The sequence below is a fragment of the Typopeltis vanoorti genome, chromosome 21, assembly GCF_054136105.1.
Source record: "Typopeltis vanoorti isolate ZY-2024b chromosome 21, IOZ_Tvanoo_1.0, whole genome shotgun sequence".
In the NCBI taxonomy this organism is placed as follows: Eukaryota; Metazoa; Arthropoda; class Arachnida; order Uropygi; family Thelyphonidae; genus Typopeltis; species Typopeltis vanoorti.
The window spans coordinates 73,063,767-73,088,279 of NC_143569.1; the positions used below are offsets into that span (position 1 = coordinate 73,063,767).

The window sequence follows — 24,513 nt, forward strand, 5'->3', positions numbered from 1 at the left end:
GTTTAAAGAAATTAGCAGAAGGATTGGACTTGGCAAGAAAGTTATTTTATGGATAATGATCTCTCAATGGAACACTCCAGAAAATTCACGAGACTATTGGCTATTTGTTTAGCTCCGTATTATGAACTTAATAAAAAATTGCAGCATAGTGGTAAGGAAGGTCTTATTACTGATTCTTGATAATAAACCAGCCAAAGAGTGCAATGAGAATTATACAAATGATGTCAGAGATTTCAAGTGATGAAGACGTCCGACCACTCAGAAATAAAGAACATCTACGAAATGTTCGCCTTGAAGACAGTGATGACGATTAAAATATACACTTTATTTTATTTTGCCTAAAACATTTTATGCATTATGTGCAATGAAGTTTAAGTACAATTTGTATTTTTATAAGTTTATGCTATGTATTTTGTTTCATAGTTTATATGTTTCTTAACTTACATGAATTACCTGAATTAAATAAAAAAATATTTTTGTTGCATATGTCGTTGTTTATATAATCTTTAAAAAAAAAAAGAAACTATTTTGGAACCTAACTCTACCTTTTGTATGTGATCTGAGTCTCGCATAACACGATTTATATAACCCAGCATTTTTGTGGAAACCTAACATTCGCGTTATACGAGGATTATCTGTGCGTGTGTGTGTGTATATATATATATATATATATATATATATATTGAGTGTCATGTAATAAAAATATCTTTTTAAATCTTGAACTCATTTACACTCCATGCAATCCCTATGCATTCTGACAATATGTTGTGAATGTGGCAAAAGTAATGCCCTCCATTGATGAGTCTTTGGCCTCCCTGGAGGTGCCACGTAATAATAATAATAGTGTATTACATTTGATCCATGTTATCAACCCTTAACTGCAAGACTTGCTCATAATTAATTATTTTTTTCTTTCTTATTAGAGTGAAGGCTGGAGACCAGCCATTTTCCCAGAAGACAGCATTGATAAAAGCTGGTTAAATGATTATGATTCAGGATTTTTTTCTGTAGGATGCCATCCATTGGTAATCATCTTTTAAAATATCTTATAATGAACTGTTGTTTATTTAGCTTTGGATTTAATTAAGTAAATTAATATACACTTGAATCTCTTTGGCCTGAATCTCAGTAGAAAAAAAAGCTTCGAGTTGTAGAAACAAAATTTAAAAGAAAAATTTTATATGCCGAAATTTTTTTATTACACGCACAATTTACAGACAAAATACCATTGTTGGTGGTGATAGGCAGCAGATGGTGGTGACTATAGTTGTGTGTAGTGTTAATATCCTTTTCCAGATGTTTCATTTTGCTTTTCATTTTCACTAACTCCTGCCTAAGCTCTTCTACTACAGTCATGACTCTTGCTCCCATTTCTAATCACTCTAATCTAACAAGACACTTTTCACATATGATAATACTTTCCTTCTTGTTTACCCAAACAGTCCACAAAAGAAACACAAAGTCTATCAAGACTCATCGTGGGTCCCTCCTGGGAAACGCAATGTCTATCATACCACTCCTTAAAATCATTGACCATTCTTGCTCTCACCACTCTATCAGACAATGCATTCCATAGCTCCACTACCCTCTATTTGTCATCCACTTGCTCACAGCTTCCTTTCATACTTGTCATCGCTCCTTCTTACTGCTCCAACAAGTGAAAGAACTCTCCTGTGACTCCACTCTGTAACTGTCTCTCAACAGTTTAAAAGTCTCAATCATATCACCTCTCCTTCCTCTATTCACCAAATTCTGCAGTCCACATTCATTCAACCGATCCTTATAACATCAGTCCTGAAACCATCTTTGTTATCTTTATTTGAAGAGGATACATTTAATGTATCCTCTTCAAATCCTGGGGACCAAATTTGGAATGATAGTCTACGTGTTCTGATCAGGATCTCATACAACAGAATGATAACTCTTTTATTTCTGCAGGTCAGGTCAACATCCTTCTCAGTATTGCAGCAATCCTCTGGGTTACCATCATCACCTTTGCAATATTCCCTCTGAATTTCAATTTTCTATCGATCATTATCCCCAGATCTCTTGTCTCTCCTACTTCCTCCAGACCATCTCCCCTCCTCGATGTACTTCAATACTTCACATTTTGCTGCATTAAACCGAACACCCCCATTCATTTGCCTATCTGTCTAGTTTCTTCAAATTCTCTTGCAGGGCCTCCACATCTGTACTATTACTAATAACCCTTCCCAGCTTCACATCATCTGCAAACAACTGAATATCCCCTTGCAATCCATTGACAATGTCATTGATATAAAGGTTAAATAATACAGGTCCCAGTACTGAGTCTTGTGGAACCTCACTTGTAACCTTCTGCTTCCTTGATTGTCTCACCATACACAACTCTCTGATACCTATCAGACAGCCAATAATGAATCCAGTTGACTAACCCAACATCTAAACCCATGTGCTGTAACTTATCAGCTTATCAGTGGCAGCTTGTTAAATGCCTTTGCAAAATCCAAAAAAAATGGCAGTGTATGTTTTTCCCTCAACTACTCTTGTCACTCTATTATAAAAGGCAATCATATTACTAAAACAAGTGCACTCCTTAACAAATCCATGTTGATTCTCGCAGATAACATTACCCTCATCTGTTCAATGCTGTATATCAGTGTTTCTCAATATTTTTTGGATCATGCCCCACCTCAACGTCTCAAAGATTTTGATGCCCACCCTCTAGCATAATAGTCATCCAAGTTCTGAAAAAGTATAATATAAATATGTATAAATATTTACATGTACATTTTCTAATCCCCCCCCCCAAATATTCAAACTGCCCCTCTGTGGGACGTATGCCCATGTTGAGAAACACTGCTATATATAGGCCCTCACTAATTTCTCCAAGACCTTAACAACTACTGATGACACACAAACTGGCCTATAATTAGACACTTCCAGTCTGCTATGACCCCTATGCATGCAATCACACTATCTTACCTTCCTTCCATTCCTTGGGTACCTCTCCCATAGCCAGACTTTCATTGAAAAGTCAGGTCAAAGGAGCGCTCAGTTCTTTAGCATATTCTCTCAAAACCCGTGGTGAAATACCATCCAGTCTCACTGTTTTACTGACATCCATGTTACTCAGTATTGGAACACACTCTCCTCTTGCACCTCTAAACCTCGAACCTGCCCTACCCCTCTAGTATTAAAACCTTCTTCTCCAGGATGTAATACTCCAATAATGTGCTCGTTGAACAACTCCATTGTGTACTCTGCATCAGTCACTCCATTCCCATTTTTATTCCACAATGTCATTCTTTCACAGTCATTTCTCCTCCTACTGGCCACATAGTTAAAAAATTCGCTAGGATTTTCTTTGGATCTTAGTGCCAATGTCTTCTCATATTCCAGTTTTGCCTTCCTTACCATACTAATCACTCTCCTGGCCTGAGTCTTATATTCTTCATGCATCTGCTTTCCATCCCTCTCCTTATATCTCTTCCATAATCTTTTTCACCTGCAGTTCCTATTTGTCATCCACTTTTCACCAAATTGTGTCCGCTTCTTCACTCGTGGAATACAGCTTACTATTGCTGTTGACAAATATTCCTTCACCATTTCCCAAGCACTAATGATATCCTGCCCTTCCAATTCTGCCCTCTATGGAACTGTCCCAAGTTGATATCTAAGGCTATTATAATCAGCTGCCTTATAATTCGACATATGTTTCCGTTTCTTTGATATTCCTGCATGTCTATTCATCTTCCATGTCAAAACCACATGGTCACTCTCTCCAACTGGGGGAGAGATGTCATCTCAGTTATTATCAGCTCTTCTGATACTATGACCAAATCCAAGTCTTGAACCTCTTGTTCCCTCTATTACATATTACCTAAGATATTTGCCCCTCAAGAATTCTAGAAATTCATTCCCTTATTACTACATGCATTTTCCTCTTCCCAGCTTATACTGCTGTAGTTAAAATCTCTCATAACAATCATTCTTCTTGCACTTACCAAGCTCAGCTGCCTAAACATCTCCTGCTTCCCACCCTCTGTATTCCTTGACTTGTAGCAACGCCCCACCAAATATCCTGTCCTGCCCATCTCTACTGTTATATACTACTGCTTTTATGTGGTCTGTTGGTATGTGTGACTATGTGACTGCCTTATTGTTATATCTCTAACTGTCTTTACTTTAACTTTACAGTTAACATTAATTTTTTTGTATCACTTAATATCAGATATTCGTTTGCTGACAAATTTGTATTGATTAAAGACTGCGCCAGCTGGCAACTAAACTCTGATACAATATCCAAGAGTACTTAAAGAAAATGTAGGGATCATGAGGCATGCAGTCGTGGTCCCGATTCTTATATCACTATTGGTTTCCCCCTTAATGCACGGTACGTAAGTTTTCAAACGGTAACTCAATCCGCAGAAAGCATGACAAACTCATTTGGCTGTATATAAAGAAACACATTTATTATGGCACAAAGACAAGTATACATGCTATTCAAATCCTTAATCTTAAAATAGTCTGGGTTCCCTTTACTTAATTAATCACATCCAAAACTTCTATATTATAGTCCCTTACTTGACATAAATTTCTCACCTCTATACGTACATCTATTCTCAGACTCTTATAACTACGTTACCTAATATTATCACACATGTAATATTGCATAGATACACAAGACAACTCATTAATTCTGACATGAACTTCTCTAGGGTAATACTTCTTATTCTTACTTAACCCTCCCTCCAAAATTTTAGCTAACATTTAATTACATTCTGACCATATAACATTACTATTCCTAAATTACACAAACAGTTCGGACCTCAACCTCCTGTTTTGCCTGGAGCCTAATATGCTTTCTTCTCAACCGCAGACAAAAGTGTCCAAATCGCAGACTGTTCTTATAGCACTACACGGAAATAGCATGTTTCCTTAACTTCTGCTTCCTTACTCCACGATTACTTTAATCCAACATTTAACATAAGAAAATCTTACGCTTACCGTTCTTGCCTTGAACTGGATATTCTGGTCTGCTTACAGTATCTTCACTGATGGCGGCCTTGCTATTCCTTTGTTTCCATACGAACCGAAAACACTCACACACAGATTTGAACACTGACGTTGATGTCATCAGTGGCTCTTTCTTCTTATGGATCTGAATACATTGTAATTGCAGCCTTGCCCCACGTAGCATACATAGCAAGGGGGGGATTCTTGCTACACGTGGCAGCAAGCTCTACACAGCTCTCCAACAGGAAACTAGGTGAGGTGAAAGTGAGGGGAATCCCATCATTGGCCTACTGAAAAGAGGTGGGGTCAGAGTGCCCCATTAGAAAAGAGAAAGAAGGGAAGGGAAGTGACAGTGAGGTTGAGGTGGGGAAATGAGGGGGATGGGAAAGGGGAAAAGGAGAGGAGAGGGAATAGGATGGGAAGGGTGGGTGGGGAGGTGGTGAGTAGGAGAAAGGAAGTGTACGCCTCGGCGCATATCTCACATCTTTCTAGCTCCACACTATCGGATGATACTGTTTCACCCCATCTCACTGCCTGGCTCTCAAGATCGAAACGACCATGGAGGTAGCCGGTGCCCAGGTGACCTGCCCCTTCAAGGCAGCCCGCCTCGAGTAGGCCTGTGCTGCCTGGGTTTTTCCTCCAAACTACCTCCGTGGGAGACCAGGGAACAAAACAGCCCTCAGGGGGGATGCAGAGTCCAAGGAAATGACTAGAAGTGGAGCTGCTGCTGCAGATGGAGATCTTAAAGCAGCAGTAGGCAGAACTTGATGTTGTTGTGTCTGACATTACACAGGATTGGAGGTGAACACCACTTGATCTTAAATGTGGCGTCACCCAGAGCCTCTCTTTCAAGATGTAAGAATCTCCTTAAGGAACCGTAGAACTTATAAAGAACGATCCGGGAGAGATCCAACAGATTGGGAGGATTAGTAGGATTAGAAAATTTCTTTCTTACCTTCCAGATGTGGTATTTGAGCTCGTTAATAATGAATACCACTAATTTCTGCTTGTTGTTGGCTGGGGGAGCGAACTGCAGGAAGATGACTTGCTCCTGCAGCAGGAGGGGGATGTGGAGCTCGATGCTTAACCTCCTCCAGATGAAGATGGAAATGGGACACCGGTAGAAGGCGTGTGCTCCACGGTGTCCAGGCTCCTGCAGAAGTCACAAAAGGGGTTCCAGGTGGTGTTGAACCGCCAGATGTTGATGTTGACTGGAAGGTGTCCATACGCAATCCTCCATGCCAGGTCCTTTCTCGACGGGTAGCCTCGATGTTTGGAGAGGTGGCCGAAGAGGATCTCGTTGCTGTTGATCCCCCAGATCCGGAACATTGGTACGAAGGATGTTGTAGAAATGGTCATACCATGTATGACTGTTCCGGATCGCGGCGATGTTCACTCCTGACGAGCGGAGTTGTTGCATTAGCTGGCACAGTCTGTTGTAGTCTTCTGGAACAATGTCCACCTTGGGACCCTGGTGGACTGGGATCCCAAAAAGGGGAAGCTTGTGACCTAAGAAATACCGCACAGGATAACTGCAGGGATGTGTAGTCTGCAGTACCCTGTTTAGATGGAAAGCGGTATTACTTAGGTATCTGATGTTAAAGGAGGGGAGGCTGAAGCCCCCCCGCTTCTCCGGAAGTTGAAGGATGTTGAGACCAACTTCCTGGCGTAGATCTCCCCAGAAGAACTTCAGGGGCTTCCTGTAAAGCCGGATTTCCTGATCCTCGCTGATGTTAGTGTTCAGGACATGCTGAAGTGCAGGGCATATGATGGTCTTGATGACGGTGGCCGTGGAGGAGAGTGACAGCTGTCCATTTTTCCAGTCCTTGAGTTTCTCGACGGTGATGTTGTCAAGTTGTTCTTCGTTAAGCACAGGCTGTTCTTCAAAAGGGCCCCCAAGATGGTGAGGGGGTCGGCAGTAGGGACGAGACCTGCAGGGATGTTGTTCAGGTCCCAGACTCCATATAACTTGATCTTGATTTTGTCGGGGTTTGATGTTAGCCCCGACACTTTAAACTTCTCTAGGATGTTATAGAAGTTTAATATGGAGTCATTGTCCCTAAGAGTGCCCATCATGTCATCCACATAGGCGATCACCTTGGAATCATCCGTGGTGAGAGGAAGTGGAATTCCTCTAACCGCATGAGAGTTGTTGACAGCCCATAGGAACAGTTCAAGGGCTAGTGCAAAGAGCAGCGGACTAAGGGGACACCCTTGTTTGACCCCTTTCTGGATGATAATGGGGTCAGATAGGTGTCCATTGATGAGGAGGCAAGTACAGCTGTTGTTGTAGCCTCCTCTGATGATGTTGAGGAGTCCACTGCTGACCCCGACTTTCTCCAGGATGTTAAAGAGAAAGGAATGCCGGACGCTGTCGAACGCTCGGTTGAGATCTATAGTCAACAATGCCATGGAATAATTCTTGATGTTAACCAGACGAAGCACTTCTCTGATGAGGATGAGATTGAACTCCATCGATTGACCAGGAACATCATACACTTGTGTACTTTTCATGATGTACCTCATCCCGATCTTCAGTCTGTTGTTGAGAACACGGGCGAGGATCTTGTAATCCGTGTTCGACAGACTGATGGGGTGCCAGTTTTTAATGATGGAAGGGTCCCTGTTGGTCTTCAGGATGAACGTGGTATGGCATTCCAGAAATTCTCGTGGCATGTTCCCGGTGGTAAGGAAGGTGTTGAAAATTGCCACGAGAATGGGGAGGATGTGGTCCCAGGCCTCTCGGTAGAGTTCCGTGCTTAAGCCGTCTGGCCCAGGCACTTTCTTTGTACGGCACTGTTTGAAGGCTGATGTTATTTCAGCCGCTGTAAATGGTGCATCCAACCCTGCTTGGATGTGCACAGGGAAGGAGTCAATGTTCCAACAGGAGTAATCCTGGGGGGGGGGTACTGTTGTCTTGATAGAGTTGACTGTAGTACCCCCAGAAGGCGTTCGCTCCTGCCGGAAGTTGACGAAACGCCTGTTATACAAGGCGGCCGATTGCCTGTCTTCCGAGCGGAGGTGGAGATGGATCTTGATGTTCTTTTCATCCACCTGCTTTTGTTTCTCCATTTCAATGTCGAGATTAATGTCACGGATGGTGTTGTGACATGGAAAGCCTTGGCTGGCCACGAACCAGCTCCTCTCCTTGTAGAGATCACGGAGCCGAGCTCTTCTGAGGAAGGCAGGTTCCTGGCCCCATTTTTTTCATGTTTTCTTTAATGTTATTCTTGAGTCGTGCCCAGGCATCCCAGTCCCAGCCAGTGGTGCTCCAGGTGGAGCACAGTTGATTAAGCTTGGCCGAGAACAGGGACGGGAAGTCTGATGGTAACTTCCAGGGGCCCGGACCAACATCTACAGCTTCTAAAGGATGCTTCACAAGTCACCCCTGCATTTGCCGGAGCGTAGATGTTAATGTACCTGGTGGTACAGTCCTGGTACTTCCGATCGATGGCAAGGACTCTCCCTTCTGTATCCCTCTGGATGTTATGGAAGGCTCCGAGAAGGGTGGCTAGCATAAGTATCCCGACCCCGGTGCTGTGACTTGTGCCGAAGCTCCAAAATGATTGGACGTGGTACTTATGGCTCAGTTCCTGCATGTCCTGGAAGTGGAAGAAGTGGGTCTCCTGCAGGAACAAGAGCCGGATGTTATGGGCTAGCATAAGATTCCACACCTCCTGTTGTTTTGATGGTGAACGGAGCCCTCGGATGTTGAGAGAGGCAACACAAAAGGGGGGTGGCGGCATTACGATATTTTAGGTTATTAAACCTGGCCCAGGTCTTTAATACGTAGCCTCCTTATGTATTTGCTGAGGTCATCGATCTGTAGGGGGGGAGGTAGTATATCCCGCTTCCTGCAGACCGGCTTCCAGTTTTGTACGCGAGTTCGAAAGGACCTCGAACTCATGCTGGGTGTTACAGATTTTAAAACTGGTGATTTTGTTGTCCTTTATTTTATAGCTGTACAAATTAAACTGAGAGCCGGTAAGTTTCTGAATCCTAGAGTTGACACTCTCCCTGTGGGAAGAGGAGGTTTCTACCTCCATCTCAGACTCTGATGTTGTAGAGTCCAAACCTCCCTTGGGGTGACGTGATGTTTCTTCTCTAATTTAGGAGAAGCCGCCTCTTTTCTTTTCTTAGGGAGGTCTTGTGGGGGGTAGAAGATGTTGATCCCCCTCTTCTGTGGTCAACTCTACTGCAGGGGGGATGCTGGCTACTGCAGGGGTGACTTGTGAAGCATCCACAGGCCACACTTCCTTCAATGTTGTTGAGGAGGGGATAGCTGTTGTTGTGCTATCCATAGCGTCGTCTGTACCCTCGGCTGTGTGTTGTTCTACTTCCGACGGTGGTAACGGAATGTCGGAAGTGGCCGAGGGGAGGACTGATTCCTCAGCAGATGTTGTATCTGGGGGGGAAACAGTCTCTTCTGCTGATGTTGTTGCAGTGGGACACTTCTTTATTTTCCCTAGGATGGTCTGTGAAAATGTTTTCTCCCCTGTGGTGGTGATGGTAGGTAGTACCGGAAATTCACCGGCATCTTTTGCAGGCTGCAGATTCAAGGTTTCTATCGACACCCCTGCCCTCTCTGCAAATGTGCGCAGAGAGCATGATGTTACAGTATGTTTGGTGCTTGCGCACTTTCAGCAGGGGTGTGGGCACTGATGTGAGATGTGCCCAACGCCGACGCAGTTGAAACACTTGGCTCGGGGGCAGTCACTACCCCAGATGTTCCACCGAGCCACATCGCAGACACTGTCTTTGCACTCCGGGATAGTTCACCATTACACACGCCGTGCCGATGGTCACATGATTTGGCACTGGTTGCCGCATGTTCATGGTGAAGGTGACTTCACTGGAGAATCAGGCAGGGTCTTCCTGGGAGACGCTCTTCTTTATGTTGTTCACTTTCTCCCACTTATTAAATGTTTGAATGAGCACGTCATCACCGGCTTCGATGTATTCCATGGGGAAGCGACTGATTGTCAACTGGCGCACTTGGGACCCGACCATGGTAGGGGGTCACCTGCTTCCCCTGGACTTGGAAGCTCTCTAACAGTTTGTCTCTCGTTGTCACATTCTTTACTACCATCAGAAATCTACCTCCTCCGTAAGAGGTGAAGGAGAACATATTCTGAGCTCCTACTAGCTCCTTAAGGACTTTGGTTAGCACTCTGGGGTCCTTTAACCCTGGTATCTCCACTCCTAAGGTCCGAGTCCTGGAGGGGGATGGGGATCACTCGACTCATACTTGATCTCTGCGTCTAGAAAAAGAAATAAAAAAGAATTAGAGTCCGTAGACTCTAAAGTTTATCCCATAGCACTTCAAAATGAAGTGCTACCAGCAAGTTAAAGGTTAGTAATAATCAAAACAAAATTAGTAGAATGTTAGATAAAGACAATAAATATAATACACTGAAACTAGCACAATGAAAAAAAGCACTGCGAGATTTTCCTGTAAAGAAACCAGACAGCTCTCCGACAGGAAACTAGGTGCCGACGATACCAGGAGACGAGACAAGAGAGCAGTTCGAATCCCCACCAAAACCTTTATACCTCAAAACAGCTCCCTCACTCGGCGGTGTCGTCACGCATACGGCGACTGCCGATTGGACACTATGGTCACGGACTGTTTTTACATGGCTTAAAACATGCTCTAACTTATACATATTTACTTGGCAATTTACACATGATTTTATATTCTAATTCATTTACAACTATTCTCTATTAAACTCATGGGCTATTTTAACATTGTTCAGAGCTTGCACACTTGGATATTTACATGTTCTTGGGACATTAGTCGGTACATTTCCCATCCGGAGGCATAAGCATGTCCTTATCCACTCCTTCTGAGATAACTTAATGTTGGGTGGGGAAAAAAAAGTGACTCATCATTTTTTTCCGACACAACACTACCTTACACAATATGTTTTCAAAACCATTAGTGTCACTGCATTCCATAGCCTCTACTCTTAGAGGACATAAGTCATCACTTGAAAATTAATTAATATGAAAGCAGTTATTTCTATCAGCATCACTGATAGGATAACATAATTTCCACTAAAAACACCCATTCTCACATCTGAATTGCACTGTATCACCAGCCAACTAGTTGTTTGAATGATATCTTGTTTTAACTGTGTTCCAATTGTTTGAATAAATTATTAATAATAATAATAATAATAATAATTATTATTATTATTATTATTATTATTATTATTCAGGCCTCCATGTAGTCAAAAGACTCATCGTGGGAGGTCCTTCTTAAGAAACACAAAGTCTATCAAGACTCATTGAGGGGAGGCCCCCCCTAAGAAACACAAAGTCTGTCATACCATTCCTTAAATTCCTTAAAGCATTGACTGTTCTCACTGTCACCACTCCATCAGGCAATGCATTCCATAGTTCAGCCACCCTCTATGCAAAGAAATCCCTCCTTGCCCTCTTGCAAACAGTTTCCTTTCGTAACTTCCAGGGATGGCCCTTGTCATGACTCCTTGCTGCTGTTCAACCAAGCGAAAGAACTCCCCAGTGTCAACCCTGTAACCACCTCTCAACTTTAAAAGTCTCAATCATATCACCTCTCCTTCTTCTATCCACCAAACTCTGCAGTCCACATTCCCTCAGCCGATCCTCATAACTAATATGGTACAGTCCTGAAACCATCTTTGTTATCCACCTTTGTATCCTTTCCACAGTTAATTTATTCCCTTCAAATCCTGGGGACCAAATCTGAGAACAATAGTCTAAGTGTGGTCTGATCAGAGACTTATACAACGGAATGATAACCCTTTTATCTCTGCAGGTCAGTGTCCTTCTCATTATTGCAGCAATCCTCTGTGTTACCTTCACCACCTTTGCAATATGTCCCCTAAATTTCAGGTTTCTATCAATCATCAACCCCAGATCTGTTGTCTCCCCTACTTCCTCCAGTATAACTCCTCCCATAGAGTATGCAGCGTCCCATCGATGTTTTCCTAAACCTCAAGACCTTACATTTTGCTGCATTAAACTGACACCCCCCCATTCATTTGCCTATCTATCTAGCTTATTCAAATCCTCTTGCAGGGCTACCACATCCGCACTATTACTAATAATCCTTCCTAGCTTCACATCATCTGCAAACAACTGAATATCTCCTTGCAATCCACTGACAATGTCATTGATATAAAGGTTAAACAATATAGGTCCCAGTACTGAGCCCCGTGGGACCCCACTTGTAACCCTCTGCCTCCTTGAAACTGTCCCACCATACACAACTCTCTGATACCTATTGGACAGCCAATCCTGAATCCAGTTGACCCAATCTGACATCCAGACCCATGTGCTGCAACTTAAATATCAGCTTATCATGCGGCATCCTGTCAAATGCTTTCTCTAAGTCTAAGAAAATGGCAGTGTATGCCTTTCCCTCATCTAATGCTCTTGTAACTTTATTATAAAAAGCTAGCATATTGCTAAAACAATGATGTACTAATAATAGAACTAATAATAATAATAGTACTAATAAGAGAACTAATAATGATGATGATGATGAACAGGCTATTTTTCTATCCACTGCTCCCATGGTGACCTTGGCCATATTGGGAGAGTGTATTTATCCGTGGGTGAATGAATGTATGAAGGTGAAAGACAATCGCAAACATCCATGCCTATGTGGGATTCGAACCTACAGCCTATTGGCTGGAGAGTGGATAAGCTAACCACTCGGCCAACCAGGCCAGCTAAGTATTAATAATTCTTCTTCTTTTTCTTCTTCAACCTTCTGGTTCTGTCCACTGCTGGACGAAGATCTCCCCCCCCCTCATGATTTTCCAGATCACTCTGTTTTCTGCCTCTCCCATCCATCTCACTCCTGCAATTTGTTCCAGTTCATCTCTCTACCTTCTTCTGGGTCTTCCTCTTTGTCTTGCTCCATCCATTGGTCTCCACTCTGTTGTTTTTCTGGTCCATCTCCCATCACTGCATCTGGCAATATGGCCAGCCCATCTCCACTTAGCCTGTTCAATGTATTTTACAATATCCATGACACCTGTTTGAGATCTTATCCAGATATTTGTCTTCCTATCTCTTAATGTTATTTTTAGCATACTTCTTTCCATGCGATGTTGTGTTGTTCTCAGCTTTTTGTTTAGGGCTTCTGTTAAAGTCCATGTTTCTCTCCATATGTTAGGACAGGAAGTATGCACTGGTCGAAAGCTTTCCTTTTTTAGACTCATAGGGATGTCACTTCTTAATATGTCTCTCATTTTCCCATAAGCCATCCATCCAAGGTGAATTCTTCGTTCAATCTCTTTTCTTGGGCACTCCTCAAAGGATAACAATTTTTCCAAATATACATATGAAATAACTTGTTCTATTTCATGGTTTTCAACTTTGACAGGTCTATGGTTAATATATTTATTCATCATTATTTTTGTTTTTTCTCTATTTATTTTTAATCCAATTTCTCTGGAGGCTTCATTTAGCTGATTTAGCCTTTCTTCCAGATCTTCAAGATTATCTGCTATTAGGACAATATCATCTGCAAATTTCAGATGATGCAGCCTTTCTCCATTTATGTTTATTACTTTTGTTTCCCAATCAAGGCGTCTAAAGACTTCCTCTAGTGCAGCTGTAAATAATTTGGGAGATATGGTGGCCTTGTGGGTGCCTTTTTGTATTGGGAACTTTTCACTATTTTTATATAATTTAATTACAGAAGTTACATTATTGTAAATATGTTTTAGTGTTTCAATATATGGTTTCTCAGTTCCCTGGGTTTCAAGTGCTTTTAGTGTTGCAGATGTTTTAACTGAATCAAATGTTTTTCATAGTCTATATAGGGCAGACATAAGGGTTTATTGTATTCAATTGATTTTTCAATGAGCTGTCTTAATGTGTGAATATGGTCCAAAGTATTGTAATTCTTCCTAAATCCAGCTTGCTCACAGGATTGCATTCTCTCTAGTTTAGATTTTATTCTATTATTAATAATTTTTGTGAAAACTTTATATATGATGGGGAGTAGGCTTATAGGTCTGTAGTTTTTAATTTCTTCCTTATTGCCCTTTTTAAAAATTAATATTAGAAGTGAATTGTTCCAATTTTTTGGAATTTTTCTCTGTTTTATTATTAGAGATCTATATTAGAGACCTAGTCTCTGATAATAATAATTAGACCTAAGAGACCTAAACAGAGTCAGGGACTAATCAAGGGAGGCCACAAGCTATCATACTTATTCTTGAATTCATTTACACTGTATGATCACACAACATCCAATGGCAATGGATTCCAGTCATGCACCACCACCCTATGAGAGAAAAGTCTAGCCCTCAACCCCCCCCCTCCCTTCTCAGTGGCATTCATTCTCAGCTTTCAGGGGTGCTCTTGTCCTTTCCCCAATAAAATGAAACATTTCATCAACTAAAATCCTGTATGGCCCTTTCAGAAGTTTGTAAGTCTCAATCACATCACTCCTCTTTCTCCTGTTTGCTAATGTCTGCAGTCTACAAATTCTCAATCTGTATTCATAATTAGTATTCCATGGCCTGTTATAATTTTTAACACTCTCCTTTGCACTCTCTCTGCTGTATCAGAATCACAATGGAAACCAGGAAACCAGACCTGCACATAATAGTCCAAGTGAGGTCCTACCAAGGCCTTGCAAAGAGGCAAAATTACATCCTTATCTTTACATGTGAAACTTCATTTCAGCATTTCAATTATCTTTTGAGTTGTATTTGCAATATTTGCTACATGGCCCCTGAACTTCAACTTGCTATCTATTAGTACTCCAAGATCCCTAGCCTGATCAGTTTTTTCTAGCATAATCCCACCAATATAATACGACATTTGATATCTAATAACCAAAGTGCATAACTTTGCTTTTACTGACATTGAAATGACATCCATTTTCCCATGCCCACAATTCCAGCCCATTCAAATTGTTCTGCAAGTACTGCACATCAGCAGCATTCTTGATTACCCTACATATTCAGGTCGCTTGGTGTCGCACTGATTAGATCATCGGCTTGTCGAGAGCTCCTGAAAATATTAGTAGTATTTTGTGTTAACATTGGTAATTTTACTAGAAATTTAAATAGTATTGTTTGCTTTTTGTTTCTTGGTGTGTCTGTGCAATTTTTGTGTGTTTTCTGTTATTTTAATTATTATTTTTAAGATAAGATAGCGTACATATGGCACTGAGGTACATAGCGTACACACAGCCAGATCGCCATGTTTGTTTAAGAGTTTTGATGTAAACGAATTTATGCAATGTGCTGTCTGTGAGATGTATGCTTTGCGAAGATCAGTGGGAGTCTGGTTAGAGGGTGATAGTGGAGTTAATATGTGCAGAAAGTGTAAGGAGAATGAGGATCTCAAGCATGTTTCGGGTGGCGAGAGTGATATCGTTAACAATATTCAGAATGTAGAAAATGGCGGCGTGGTAGAGAATTGCGTGGTAGTGCCAGATAGTTGTGACAGCGTCGTTGAAAGTGTAAATGAAGGTAGAAATACAGAACGAATGGATGATTTGATTGATAATGAAAATGGTGAGATAAATGCGAGTAGTGAAATTGCGCGTTTGAATGGTGCGATACACAGAGCAAAAAGGCAACTGGAACATATGGAAAAATGTGTGCTGAACGTACTGACTAATAAATGCCGAAAGTCTGTGATGACAAATAATAGAATGTTCGTAAACGTCAATAAAATGAAGGAGTGAGTGCTGTATGGGGATTCACTATTAAGAGGTGTGATAGTTGAGAGTTTGACGAAGTCGTACCAGCCGGGTGCAAACATAAAGGACGTCAGCGAATCTATTCGAGTGCAAAAACAGAGGGTTAAAGAGATGATAATCATGTCAGGAACAAATGATTTGAAAGAGGACAAAATGGAAATGATAGAGGATGAGAGGGAATTACTTGAGGTAGCAAAAGAGAAGAGTGAGAGAGTTGGGATGGTGAGTAATTTATCGCGGTATGACAGTGAAGTGTTTAGGAGGGCCATAATTGCCAATGACTTTATGCGTGGGTTATGCATGGAGAGTGGTGTGGAATTTGTGGATGTGTGGAATGAGTTCGATGGGCGAAAGGACTTATATAAGATGGATGGGTTACATTTGAATCGAGTTGGTGTACGGAGGCTTGAAAAAGTGTTGATGAATGATGTGGAAGTGGATGTACAGACTCAGGGAAACTAGATTTATTAAGGGGGGGGGAGTAGATATGCAGACTTTAGGGAAGCAGTTGAGTGTATGAATGAGTATATTATGCCCGAGCGAGTACAAAGAACAACAAATCAGAATGGGATAGTTAGTATAAGTCATCAAAGTAAGGATGGGATAAATGGGCTTCTGCAATTCATGTACATTAATGCCAGGAGTATTAGAAACAAGAAGGAAGAATTTTTGGCCTTGGTTGGCACTTCCAGGCCACAGGTTATTGGTATTAGTGAAACATGGCTGACAGAAGATGATAACACTAGTGGGATTCAATGCGATGGGTATAGCGTGTTCAGGAGTGACAGGGTGAATAAAAAGGAGGGAGGAGTGTTATTGATGATAGCTGATGAGTTGCAGCCAAGGAGTATAGAAGTTGAACTGCAGGATAGAGAAAAGAGCACATTTGAGCCTGTTTGGTGTGAGATAGAATCTAGCAGAACAAAATATACAATTGGGTGCTGCTATAGACCAGGTGATGGAATAGATGGTCGGGATAGTATGCATAGGCAAATAGAAGAAATGAGTGGAAGGAGGGTAATTATTATGGGTGATTTCAATTATGGTAACATTGACTGGAAAGAGGAGAGGGCACATGGGAGGAAGGAGTTGGATTTTATGCGTTATTAAGGGACAACTATCTGCAGCAGCATGTAGTGGAAAATACCAGAGGGCAGAGAGTGCTTGACCTAGTAATTGCAACTGAGAATGTGGCTGTAACGAACATGACCATGTTGCTGCCAATTGGTGAGAGTGACCATAAGATCACGAGTTGGGAGGTGGCTAAAGGAGTGGAATTTACAATTAAGACAGGGTACATGTGGAATTACCGGGCTGGTAAGTATGACAAGCTTAGGTGTGTGCTTGGCTCAGTGCCATGACATGTAAAACTGCAAGGGCTGGATGTTGAAAGTGCATGGGAGGTGGTTAAGAAATGTTTTGCAGGAGGCAGTGGTTGACTGTATACCAAGAGTCCGAATATTAAATCAAGTAGGGGTTAAATGGATGAATAACACTATTAAGCTTGAGCTGCAAAAAAAGAAACAATTGTGGAGGGAATTTAAGGAGAAAGGTGACCAGCAGGCATAGGAACAGTATAAAGCTCAGGCCAGGATGGTAACAAGGGTGGTAAGAAAAGCAAAAGCGGATTATGAAAGAAAATTGGCCATGCAGGCTAAAGAGAATCCCGAACAGTTTTTTCAATATGTTGCAAGTAAAAGAAAAAACGTTCATGGTATGGTAGAATGATCTTAAAAAATGCTGAGGGTAGGGAGGTAACCGAATCAGTCGATACTTTGCAAGAGTATATCATCCAGGTGGTGACATTGCAGGAATGGAAGAACCAACAGCTTATACTGGAATTGTGATGAAGTAGAGGTAACTAGTCTATTACAGAACCTCAATGTCAATACATCTGTGGGATTGGATGGTATACCAGCTCGTGTTGTACGTGAAGCGGCTAAAGAATTGTCAGTGCCCTTGACCATTTTGTTTAATTTGAGCCTCGGGTCTGGGTCAGTTCCAAGGGGGTGGAAAGAGGGGAAAATAGTTCCGCTGCATAAAGGTGGTTCCAAGGCTGCTGTTGAAAATTTCCGGCCAATCAGCATAACAGGAATCATTATCAAGGTCTTGGAGAAAATAGTCAAGAGGAAAATACAAGATTGGATAGAAAAAAATGGGATACTGTATCGGGGACAGCATAGTTTTGTGAAGGGTAGGTCATGCCTCAGTAACTTGCTCACGTATTATAACACAGTGACAGCTGAACTGGATAAGGGTAATTGGTTTACAGTGATTCTACTGGACCTTGCTAAGGCCTTTGACAGGTTACCACATGGAATTCTAATCAGTAAATTGCAGCATATGGGGATGGATATAGGGTTGGTGAGATGGATAGGAGGGTGGTTGACGGAGAGATATCAGAGAGTGGTTTATTCAGGAGTAGAGTCCACAAGACGGCCTGTGACTAGTGGTGTGCCACAAGGATCTGTTCTTGGACCACTGCTGTTTAATTTGTTCATTAATGATATAGGAAAGGATCTGAGAGAAACAGTTCATTTGTTTGTGGATGATGCAAAGTTGGGTAGGGCAATAGTGAATGCAGATGAAGTTAAAATTTTGCAAGGTGATTTGGATAGATTGGAGGTCTGGGCTAAGGAGAATGGATGTCAATTTAATGTGGCAAAATGTAAGGTTATTCATTTTGGAGTGAAAAGATTAGCAGCAATTTACTACATTGGTGGAACTGTACTGCAGGAAATTGATCAGGCACGAGATTTAGGAGTGTTGGTGGATAAGGAGTTGAAGTTTAGGGGGCACATTGCAAAAGTGGCCAAATCAGCTCATCAAATCACTTGGTTCCTGAAGAATACGTTGACAAGCAGGTCATTGTTACTCTGTATCGAGCCTTGATAAGACCCCATCTCGACTACTGTGCCCAGATTTGGTCACCTAGGTTTCTTCTTGATGGGGAGGAGGTGGAGAGGATCCAGAGGCGAGTGACCAAGATGATAGCAGGTCTGTGGAATGAACCTTATGAGAACAGGTTGAGGATTTGTGGGTTGCAAAAATTGGTTGATAGGCGGAGGAGGGGAGATATGATTGAGACATTCAAATTACTGAAGGGTTTCTATAAAATTAATTCAGAAGATATTTTTGAGAACAGGGCTGATTGTGGGAGGACTAGGGGACATCCATGGAAACTGGGCAAAAGTGTGGTTAGTCAAGTGTTAGAGCTGGGGTCTTTACTTTTAGAGTGGTGAATGAGTGGAATGCGCTCCCAGAGTCTGTGGTGGATACTGTGACAGTGAATGAGTTTAAGGCGAGGTATGATAGATACTGTATGAATGTTGAATAGTTGTGATGAATATGATTTGGGGCCTCCCTCGATGAGTCTAATTACTCCCTGGAGTTGCCCGTAATAATAATAATAATAATAAAACTTTGCATCATCAGCAAATAGCTGTATATCGCTTGTCAAATACTTCCCAATATCATTAATGTACATATTGAATAACAGTGAACCAAGGACTGATGCTTGTATAGTTACCTTAAATCTTGCGGACTCACATTGCCTGTATATCACTTTTTTATTTCTGTCGGGCAGTCATCCACGCTAATGTTTGATAATCCAAACCCATATTCTCCAATTTATGCAACAGTCTTCCATGCTGTATTCTGTCAAAAGTCGTAACGAAATCCAAAAGTATGATGGTATATCTATACCCCTTGTCTAGTTCAATGGTAACATTATTATAGAATGTGAACAAGTTCTTGAAACATGACCTTTCCTTAGTAAACCCATGCTGTTCATTGCAAAGTTGAAACTCACTGTCAACCTATTTGAATGTGAGTCCTAACCAATTTTTCAAAATCTTCACCACCACTCCTGAGATATTGATTGGTCGATAGTTGGATACATCAGTCTTTGCACCAACCTTGGATAATGGGTTACATTCTTTTCATTCCTATGGAATCTTCCGTCTTCTGAGATTCAAATTATATAACTTGGTCAAAGAAATAGCCAGTTCAGCTGAACACTCTTTTAGCACCCATGCTGATATCCCATCATTCCCTATTGCTGAATTCTTATTCAATTTGTGCAATAGATCCTCTTCATACAACCTTTTCTACATCTGTCACCCTCACACCATCAGCATTCAGAAGATTTATTCTTTCATATTCATTCTTTCTTTTACTTGCTGCTGACAGACAACCCACAACATAGGATTCTTGTAGGTTGTCTTTAGCTTGCAGATCCAGTTTCTTTTCATTCTCACACTTAGCTTTCTGTACAACAGTTGTGACTATTCTAGCCTGTTGCTTATAATTTTCATAAAGGACATCATCATTATGCATACCATATTCCTTCCACATCATCTGTTTCTTACGAATCTCTTGCTTAATAAGATTACACATCCAGTTGACTCTACTCTATTTATTCTTCGAACTCTCGGGACACCTTCTGATATTGCATCATTTAAGTATTTTATTAAATGCTTCCCATGAACTCTCGATATTCTTCCCATTCAGCAACGAATGCCATTGCACTGAACTCAGTATACTCCTCAGTTGGTTGTGATTTTCTGCTTTGTAGTTCAGCATATAACCTTTTCTGAATGGAACATTCATAAACTTGCTGGCCTAGTTGGCCGAGTGGTTAGCATTTCCGTTCTCCAGCCAAAAGGCTGCAGGTTTGAATCCCACTTTGGGCATGGATATTTGTGATTGTCTGTGAAAATAGTGGTGTGGTAGATGGCGCTGGTGTGGATGATGAAGGTGGTTGTAGTTAGTGGAGTGGTGGAGACAGAGAGTTGTAGAGCAGGTAGCCTCCATCAATGAGTCTTTTGGACTTCCTGTAGGTGTTATGTAATAATAATAATAATATCTTAGCCACTTCCCAAGTGAGTAGTGCATGATCACTGTCACCAACCAAAGGCAGAATAGTTATGTCTTTACTGAAATGCACTCTGACAATATAATTAAATCTAATACTCTTTGACCTAGAGTTCCTTCTGTCACATGCTGCTTGAGGAGGTTGTCTTGCAACCGCTCAATAAATTCACTTTAATTCTTCTCATGAGATTTTACTGCTAACCAATCAACATTTGGATTAAAGTCTCCCATTATGATTATGTTTTTTTGCACCCATCTCTCTATTTGGTGATGCATTATTCATCACTAGTAACCTATCTACTAGGTCTGTTACAACACCCCATTATGTAATTGATCTTGTTAGATTCCACCTGACACTAGATGGCATCAAACTCATTGCCATCTGTAATCATAGGTCTCTAACTGGATTCAAGTCATCTGATATCATTAGCAGCACGTTTACTCCTCTCCTATCCTTTCTATCCTTCCTAAAAATACTGTACCCTTTACACTCGATACCAGTTAATATATCTGATTCTGATAGCCAGGTTTCACTAATGCGTATAATCTGAGGTCCCAACATATTGACCAAACCAACAAACTCTTCCCCTTTGTTTCTGATACTCCTAGCATTCATGTATAGACAAAATAATCTACTTGCATGCTCTTTTGTATACTATACTCTTGTCTGCAGTCTGCATGACACATTTGGACAACTTGCAAATCTCTATTCTTCTCTAGTGTCTTATGCATATAGACATCTTTGCACATGTTTGATAGATCAAAACCGGATAATCATTTACACGATAATGCTCATTCCTGTTATTGGCACAATTATATATAATAGCGCAATTTGCAATCAGTAATTTTTGAACATACTATAGAAACGAATGATATGATAAATCATACTTGTCATTATTTTATTTAATAATGTCTCAATGTCTTCTATCCATTATTACTCTAACCCATTCCAACTCATTGCACTGTAGTTATTATTTTTAGCCTTTAGTTATTGATTTTAAGGAATGGCGATGGTAAGGAGGTCACTAAATAAGCCGATATAGTGGAATTACTGAGTGAGCACTTTGCAAGAGTATATCATCCAAGTGGTGACACTGAAAGAATGAAGGAACCATTAGTTTATACGGGAATTGTGATGAATGAAATGGAGGTGAATAGTCTATTACAGAATCTCAATGTGAATACTTCTGTGGGATTGGATGGTATACCGGCACGGGTCTTACATGAAGCAGCTAAAGAATTATCAGTACCCTTGACCATTTTGTTTAATTTGAGTCTCAGGTCTGGGTTAGTCCCGAGGGGGTGGAAAGAGGGGAAAATGGTTCCACTGCATAAAGGAGGTTCCAAGACTGCTGTTGTAAATTACCGACCGATTAGCGTATCAGGAGTCGTTGTCAAAGTCTTGGAGAAAGTAGTCAAGGGAAAAAAATACAGGAATGGATTGATGAAAATGAGATATTGTACGGGGGACAGCATGGCTTTGTGAAGGGTAGATCATGCCTCAGTAACTTGCTCAAGTTTTATAACACAGTGACGGCTGAACTGGATAAGGGTAATGGGTTTACAGTGATCCTGCTGGACCTGGCTAAGGCCTTTGACAGGATACCACATGGAATTCTAATCCATAAACTGCAACATATGGGAATGGATATAGGGTTGGTGAGATGGATAGGTGGGTGGTTGATGGAGAGATATCAGAGAATAGTTTATTCAGGAGTAGGATCCAAAAGATGGATTATGACTAGTGGTGTTCTGCAGGGTTCTGTTCTTGGACTACAGCTGTTTAATTTGTTCATTAACAATGTAGGGAAGGAGAAGGATCTAAGAGGAACGGTTCATTTGTTTGCCAATGATGCAGAGTTGGGTAGGACAATAGTGAATGCAAAAGATGTCAAAATCTTGCAGGATGATTTGGATAGATTGGAGTTCTGGGCTAAGGATAATAGTTGTCAATTTAATGTGACAAAATGTAAGGTTATGCATTTTGGGGTGAAAAGATTAGCAGCAGTATACCACATTGGTGGAACTGTACTCCAGGAGATTGATTGAGGGTGTTGGTGGATAGGGAGATGAAGTTTACTTCTGTGAAGTTTACTTGGTTGTTGAAAAATACTTTGACGAGCAGAGACAAGCAAGTTATTGTACCTCTGTACCGAGCCTTGATAAGACCTCATCTTGACTACTGTGCCCAGATTTGGTCACCTAGGTTTCTTCTTGATGGGGAGGAGGTGGAGAGGATCCAGAGGTGAGTGACCAAGATGATAGCAGGTCTATGGAATGAACCTTATGAGAACAGGTTGAAGATTTGTGGGGTGCAGAAATTGGTTGATAGGTGGAAAAGGGGAGATATGATTGAGACATTCAAATTGCTAAAGGGTTTCTATAGGATTAATTCAGAGGATATTTTTGAGATCAGGACTGGTGGTTGGAGAACTAGGACATCTATGGAAGCTGGACAAGAGTGTGGTTAGCAAGGGTGTTAGAGCTGGGTTCTTTACTTTTAGAGTGGTAAATCAGTGGAATAAGCTGCCAGAGTCTATTGTGGGTGCTATGGCAGTGAATGAATTCATGGCAGGGTATGATAGATACTGTGAGAATGTCGAATAGTTGTGTGGACATGATGTTTAGGGCCTCCCTCAATGAGTCTAAGGACTCCCTGGAGTCGCCCATAATAATAGTAATAATAGTAATAGCCTGTGCCATGTGAGCAAACTGACTCTGATGACAACACGTTGCATAGGCATAATTGTTTAGAGTGTCTAGACAGAACAGTTACTTGAATTCGCACAAATAGTGTTGGATTTTTGTAGCTATGCAGATTTATGCAAATTAATTTAATGTTCATAGTTGTATAAGTTATATTAAGATGAAAAAAAGAAAACAAAAAACAACAACATTGATATGAGAAATATTACATTAGCAGTTTTAGTGCGTTAAATTCTCAAAATGTCACTGTCGAAAATAAAGTGGAAAAGAACTGCAAATTTGTTTAAATTTGAGTGACTGGACAAATAGGACATAATTTGTTTATAAATTGCACATATATGTAGTACTTTTAAGTAGCAGAAGAAGTAAGTATTTAAATTGCTCTTATAGAAATATTTAACATGCAACATCTTTTAACAAAAGTCTGTGCTGCACACATTCAGTCGGAACGTTTTTCATGTGAACATGAGCCAGCAAAAATTAGAGGGAATATTGCTTTGGTCCCTATACGTTAACTATAGTGAGTCGACTCTGAAAAGGTTGTTGCAGGATAACAGTGTAATACGAACATGTCAATGCTATGATAGAAATTCAGGACAATGAGTGGTATGGTGACAGAGTTGTGTAAAAAATAGATGGGTGAAATTTTATAAAAGTGATGGGCTGCTCTTGAATTGATTTACTATTATTATTATTATTACGGGCAACTCCAGGGAGACCTTAGACTCATCGAGGGAGGCCCCAAATCATGTTCATCACAACTATTCGACATTCATACAGTATCTATTACCTCACCTTAAAAACTCATTCACTGTCACAGCATCCACCACAGACTCTGGCAGCCCATTCCACTCATTCACCACTTTAAAAGTAAAGAACCCAGCTCTAACACCTTTACTAACCACACTTTTGCCCAGTTTCCATGGATGTCCCCTAGTCCTCCCACAACCAGCCCTGTTCTCAAAAATATCTTCTGAATTAATTTTATAGAAACCCTTCAGTAATTTGAATGTCTCAATCATATCTCCCCTCCTCTGCTTATCAACCAATTTTTGCAACCCACAAATCCTCAATCTGTTCTCATAAGGTTCATTCCACATACCTGCTATCATCTTGGTCACTCGCCTCTGGATCCTCTCCACCTCCTCCCCATCAAGAAGAAACCTAGGTGACCAAATCTGGGCACAGTAGTTGAGATGGGGTCTTATCAAGGC

The 24,513-nt window shown here is 41.1% G+C and overlaps 1 protein-coding gene across 2 annotated transcripts in view; it reads left to right on the top strand.

Moving 5' to 3' along the window:
• Window positions 1–24,513, top strand: part of LOC150094967 (sodium/potassium-transporting ATPase subunit beta-2-like) — a 188,755-nt gene that overhangs the window by 105,047 nt on the left and 59,195 nt on the right. For both annotated transcript variants that reach the window (XM_090411287.1, XM_090411286.1), the window contains exon 6: window positions 924–1,025. In XM_090411287.1, the coding sequence (XP_090267413.1) occupies window positions 924–1,025 (102 nt within the window). The remainder of the gene's footprint in view (window positions 1–923; window positions 1,026–24,513) is intronic.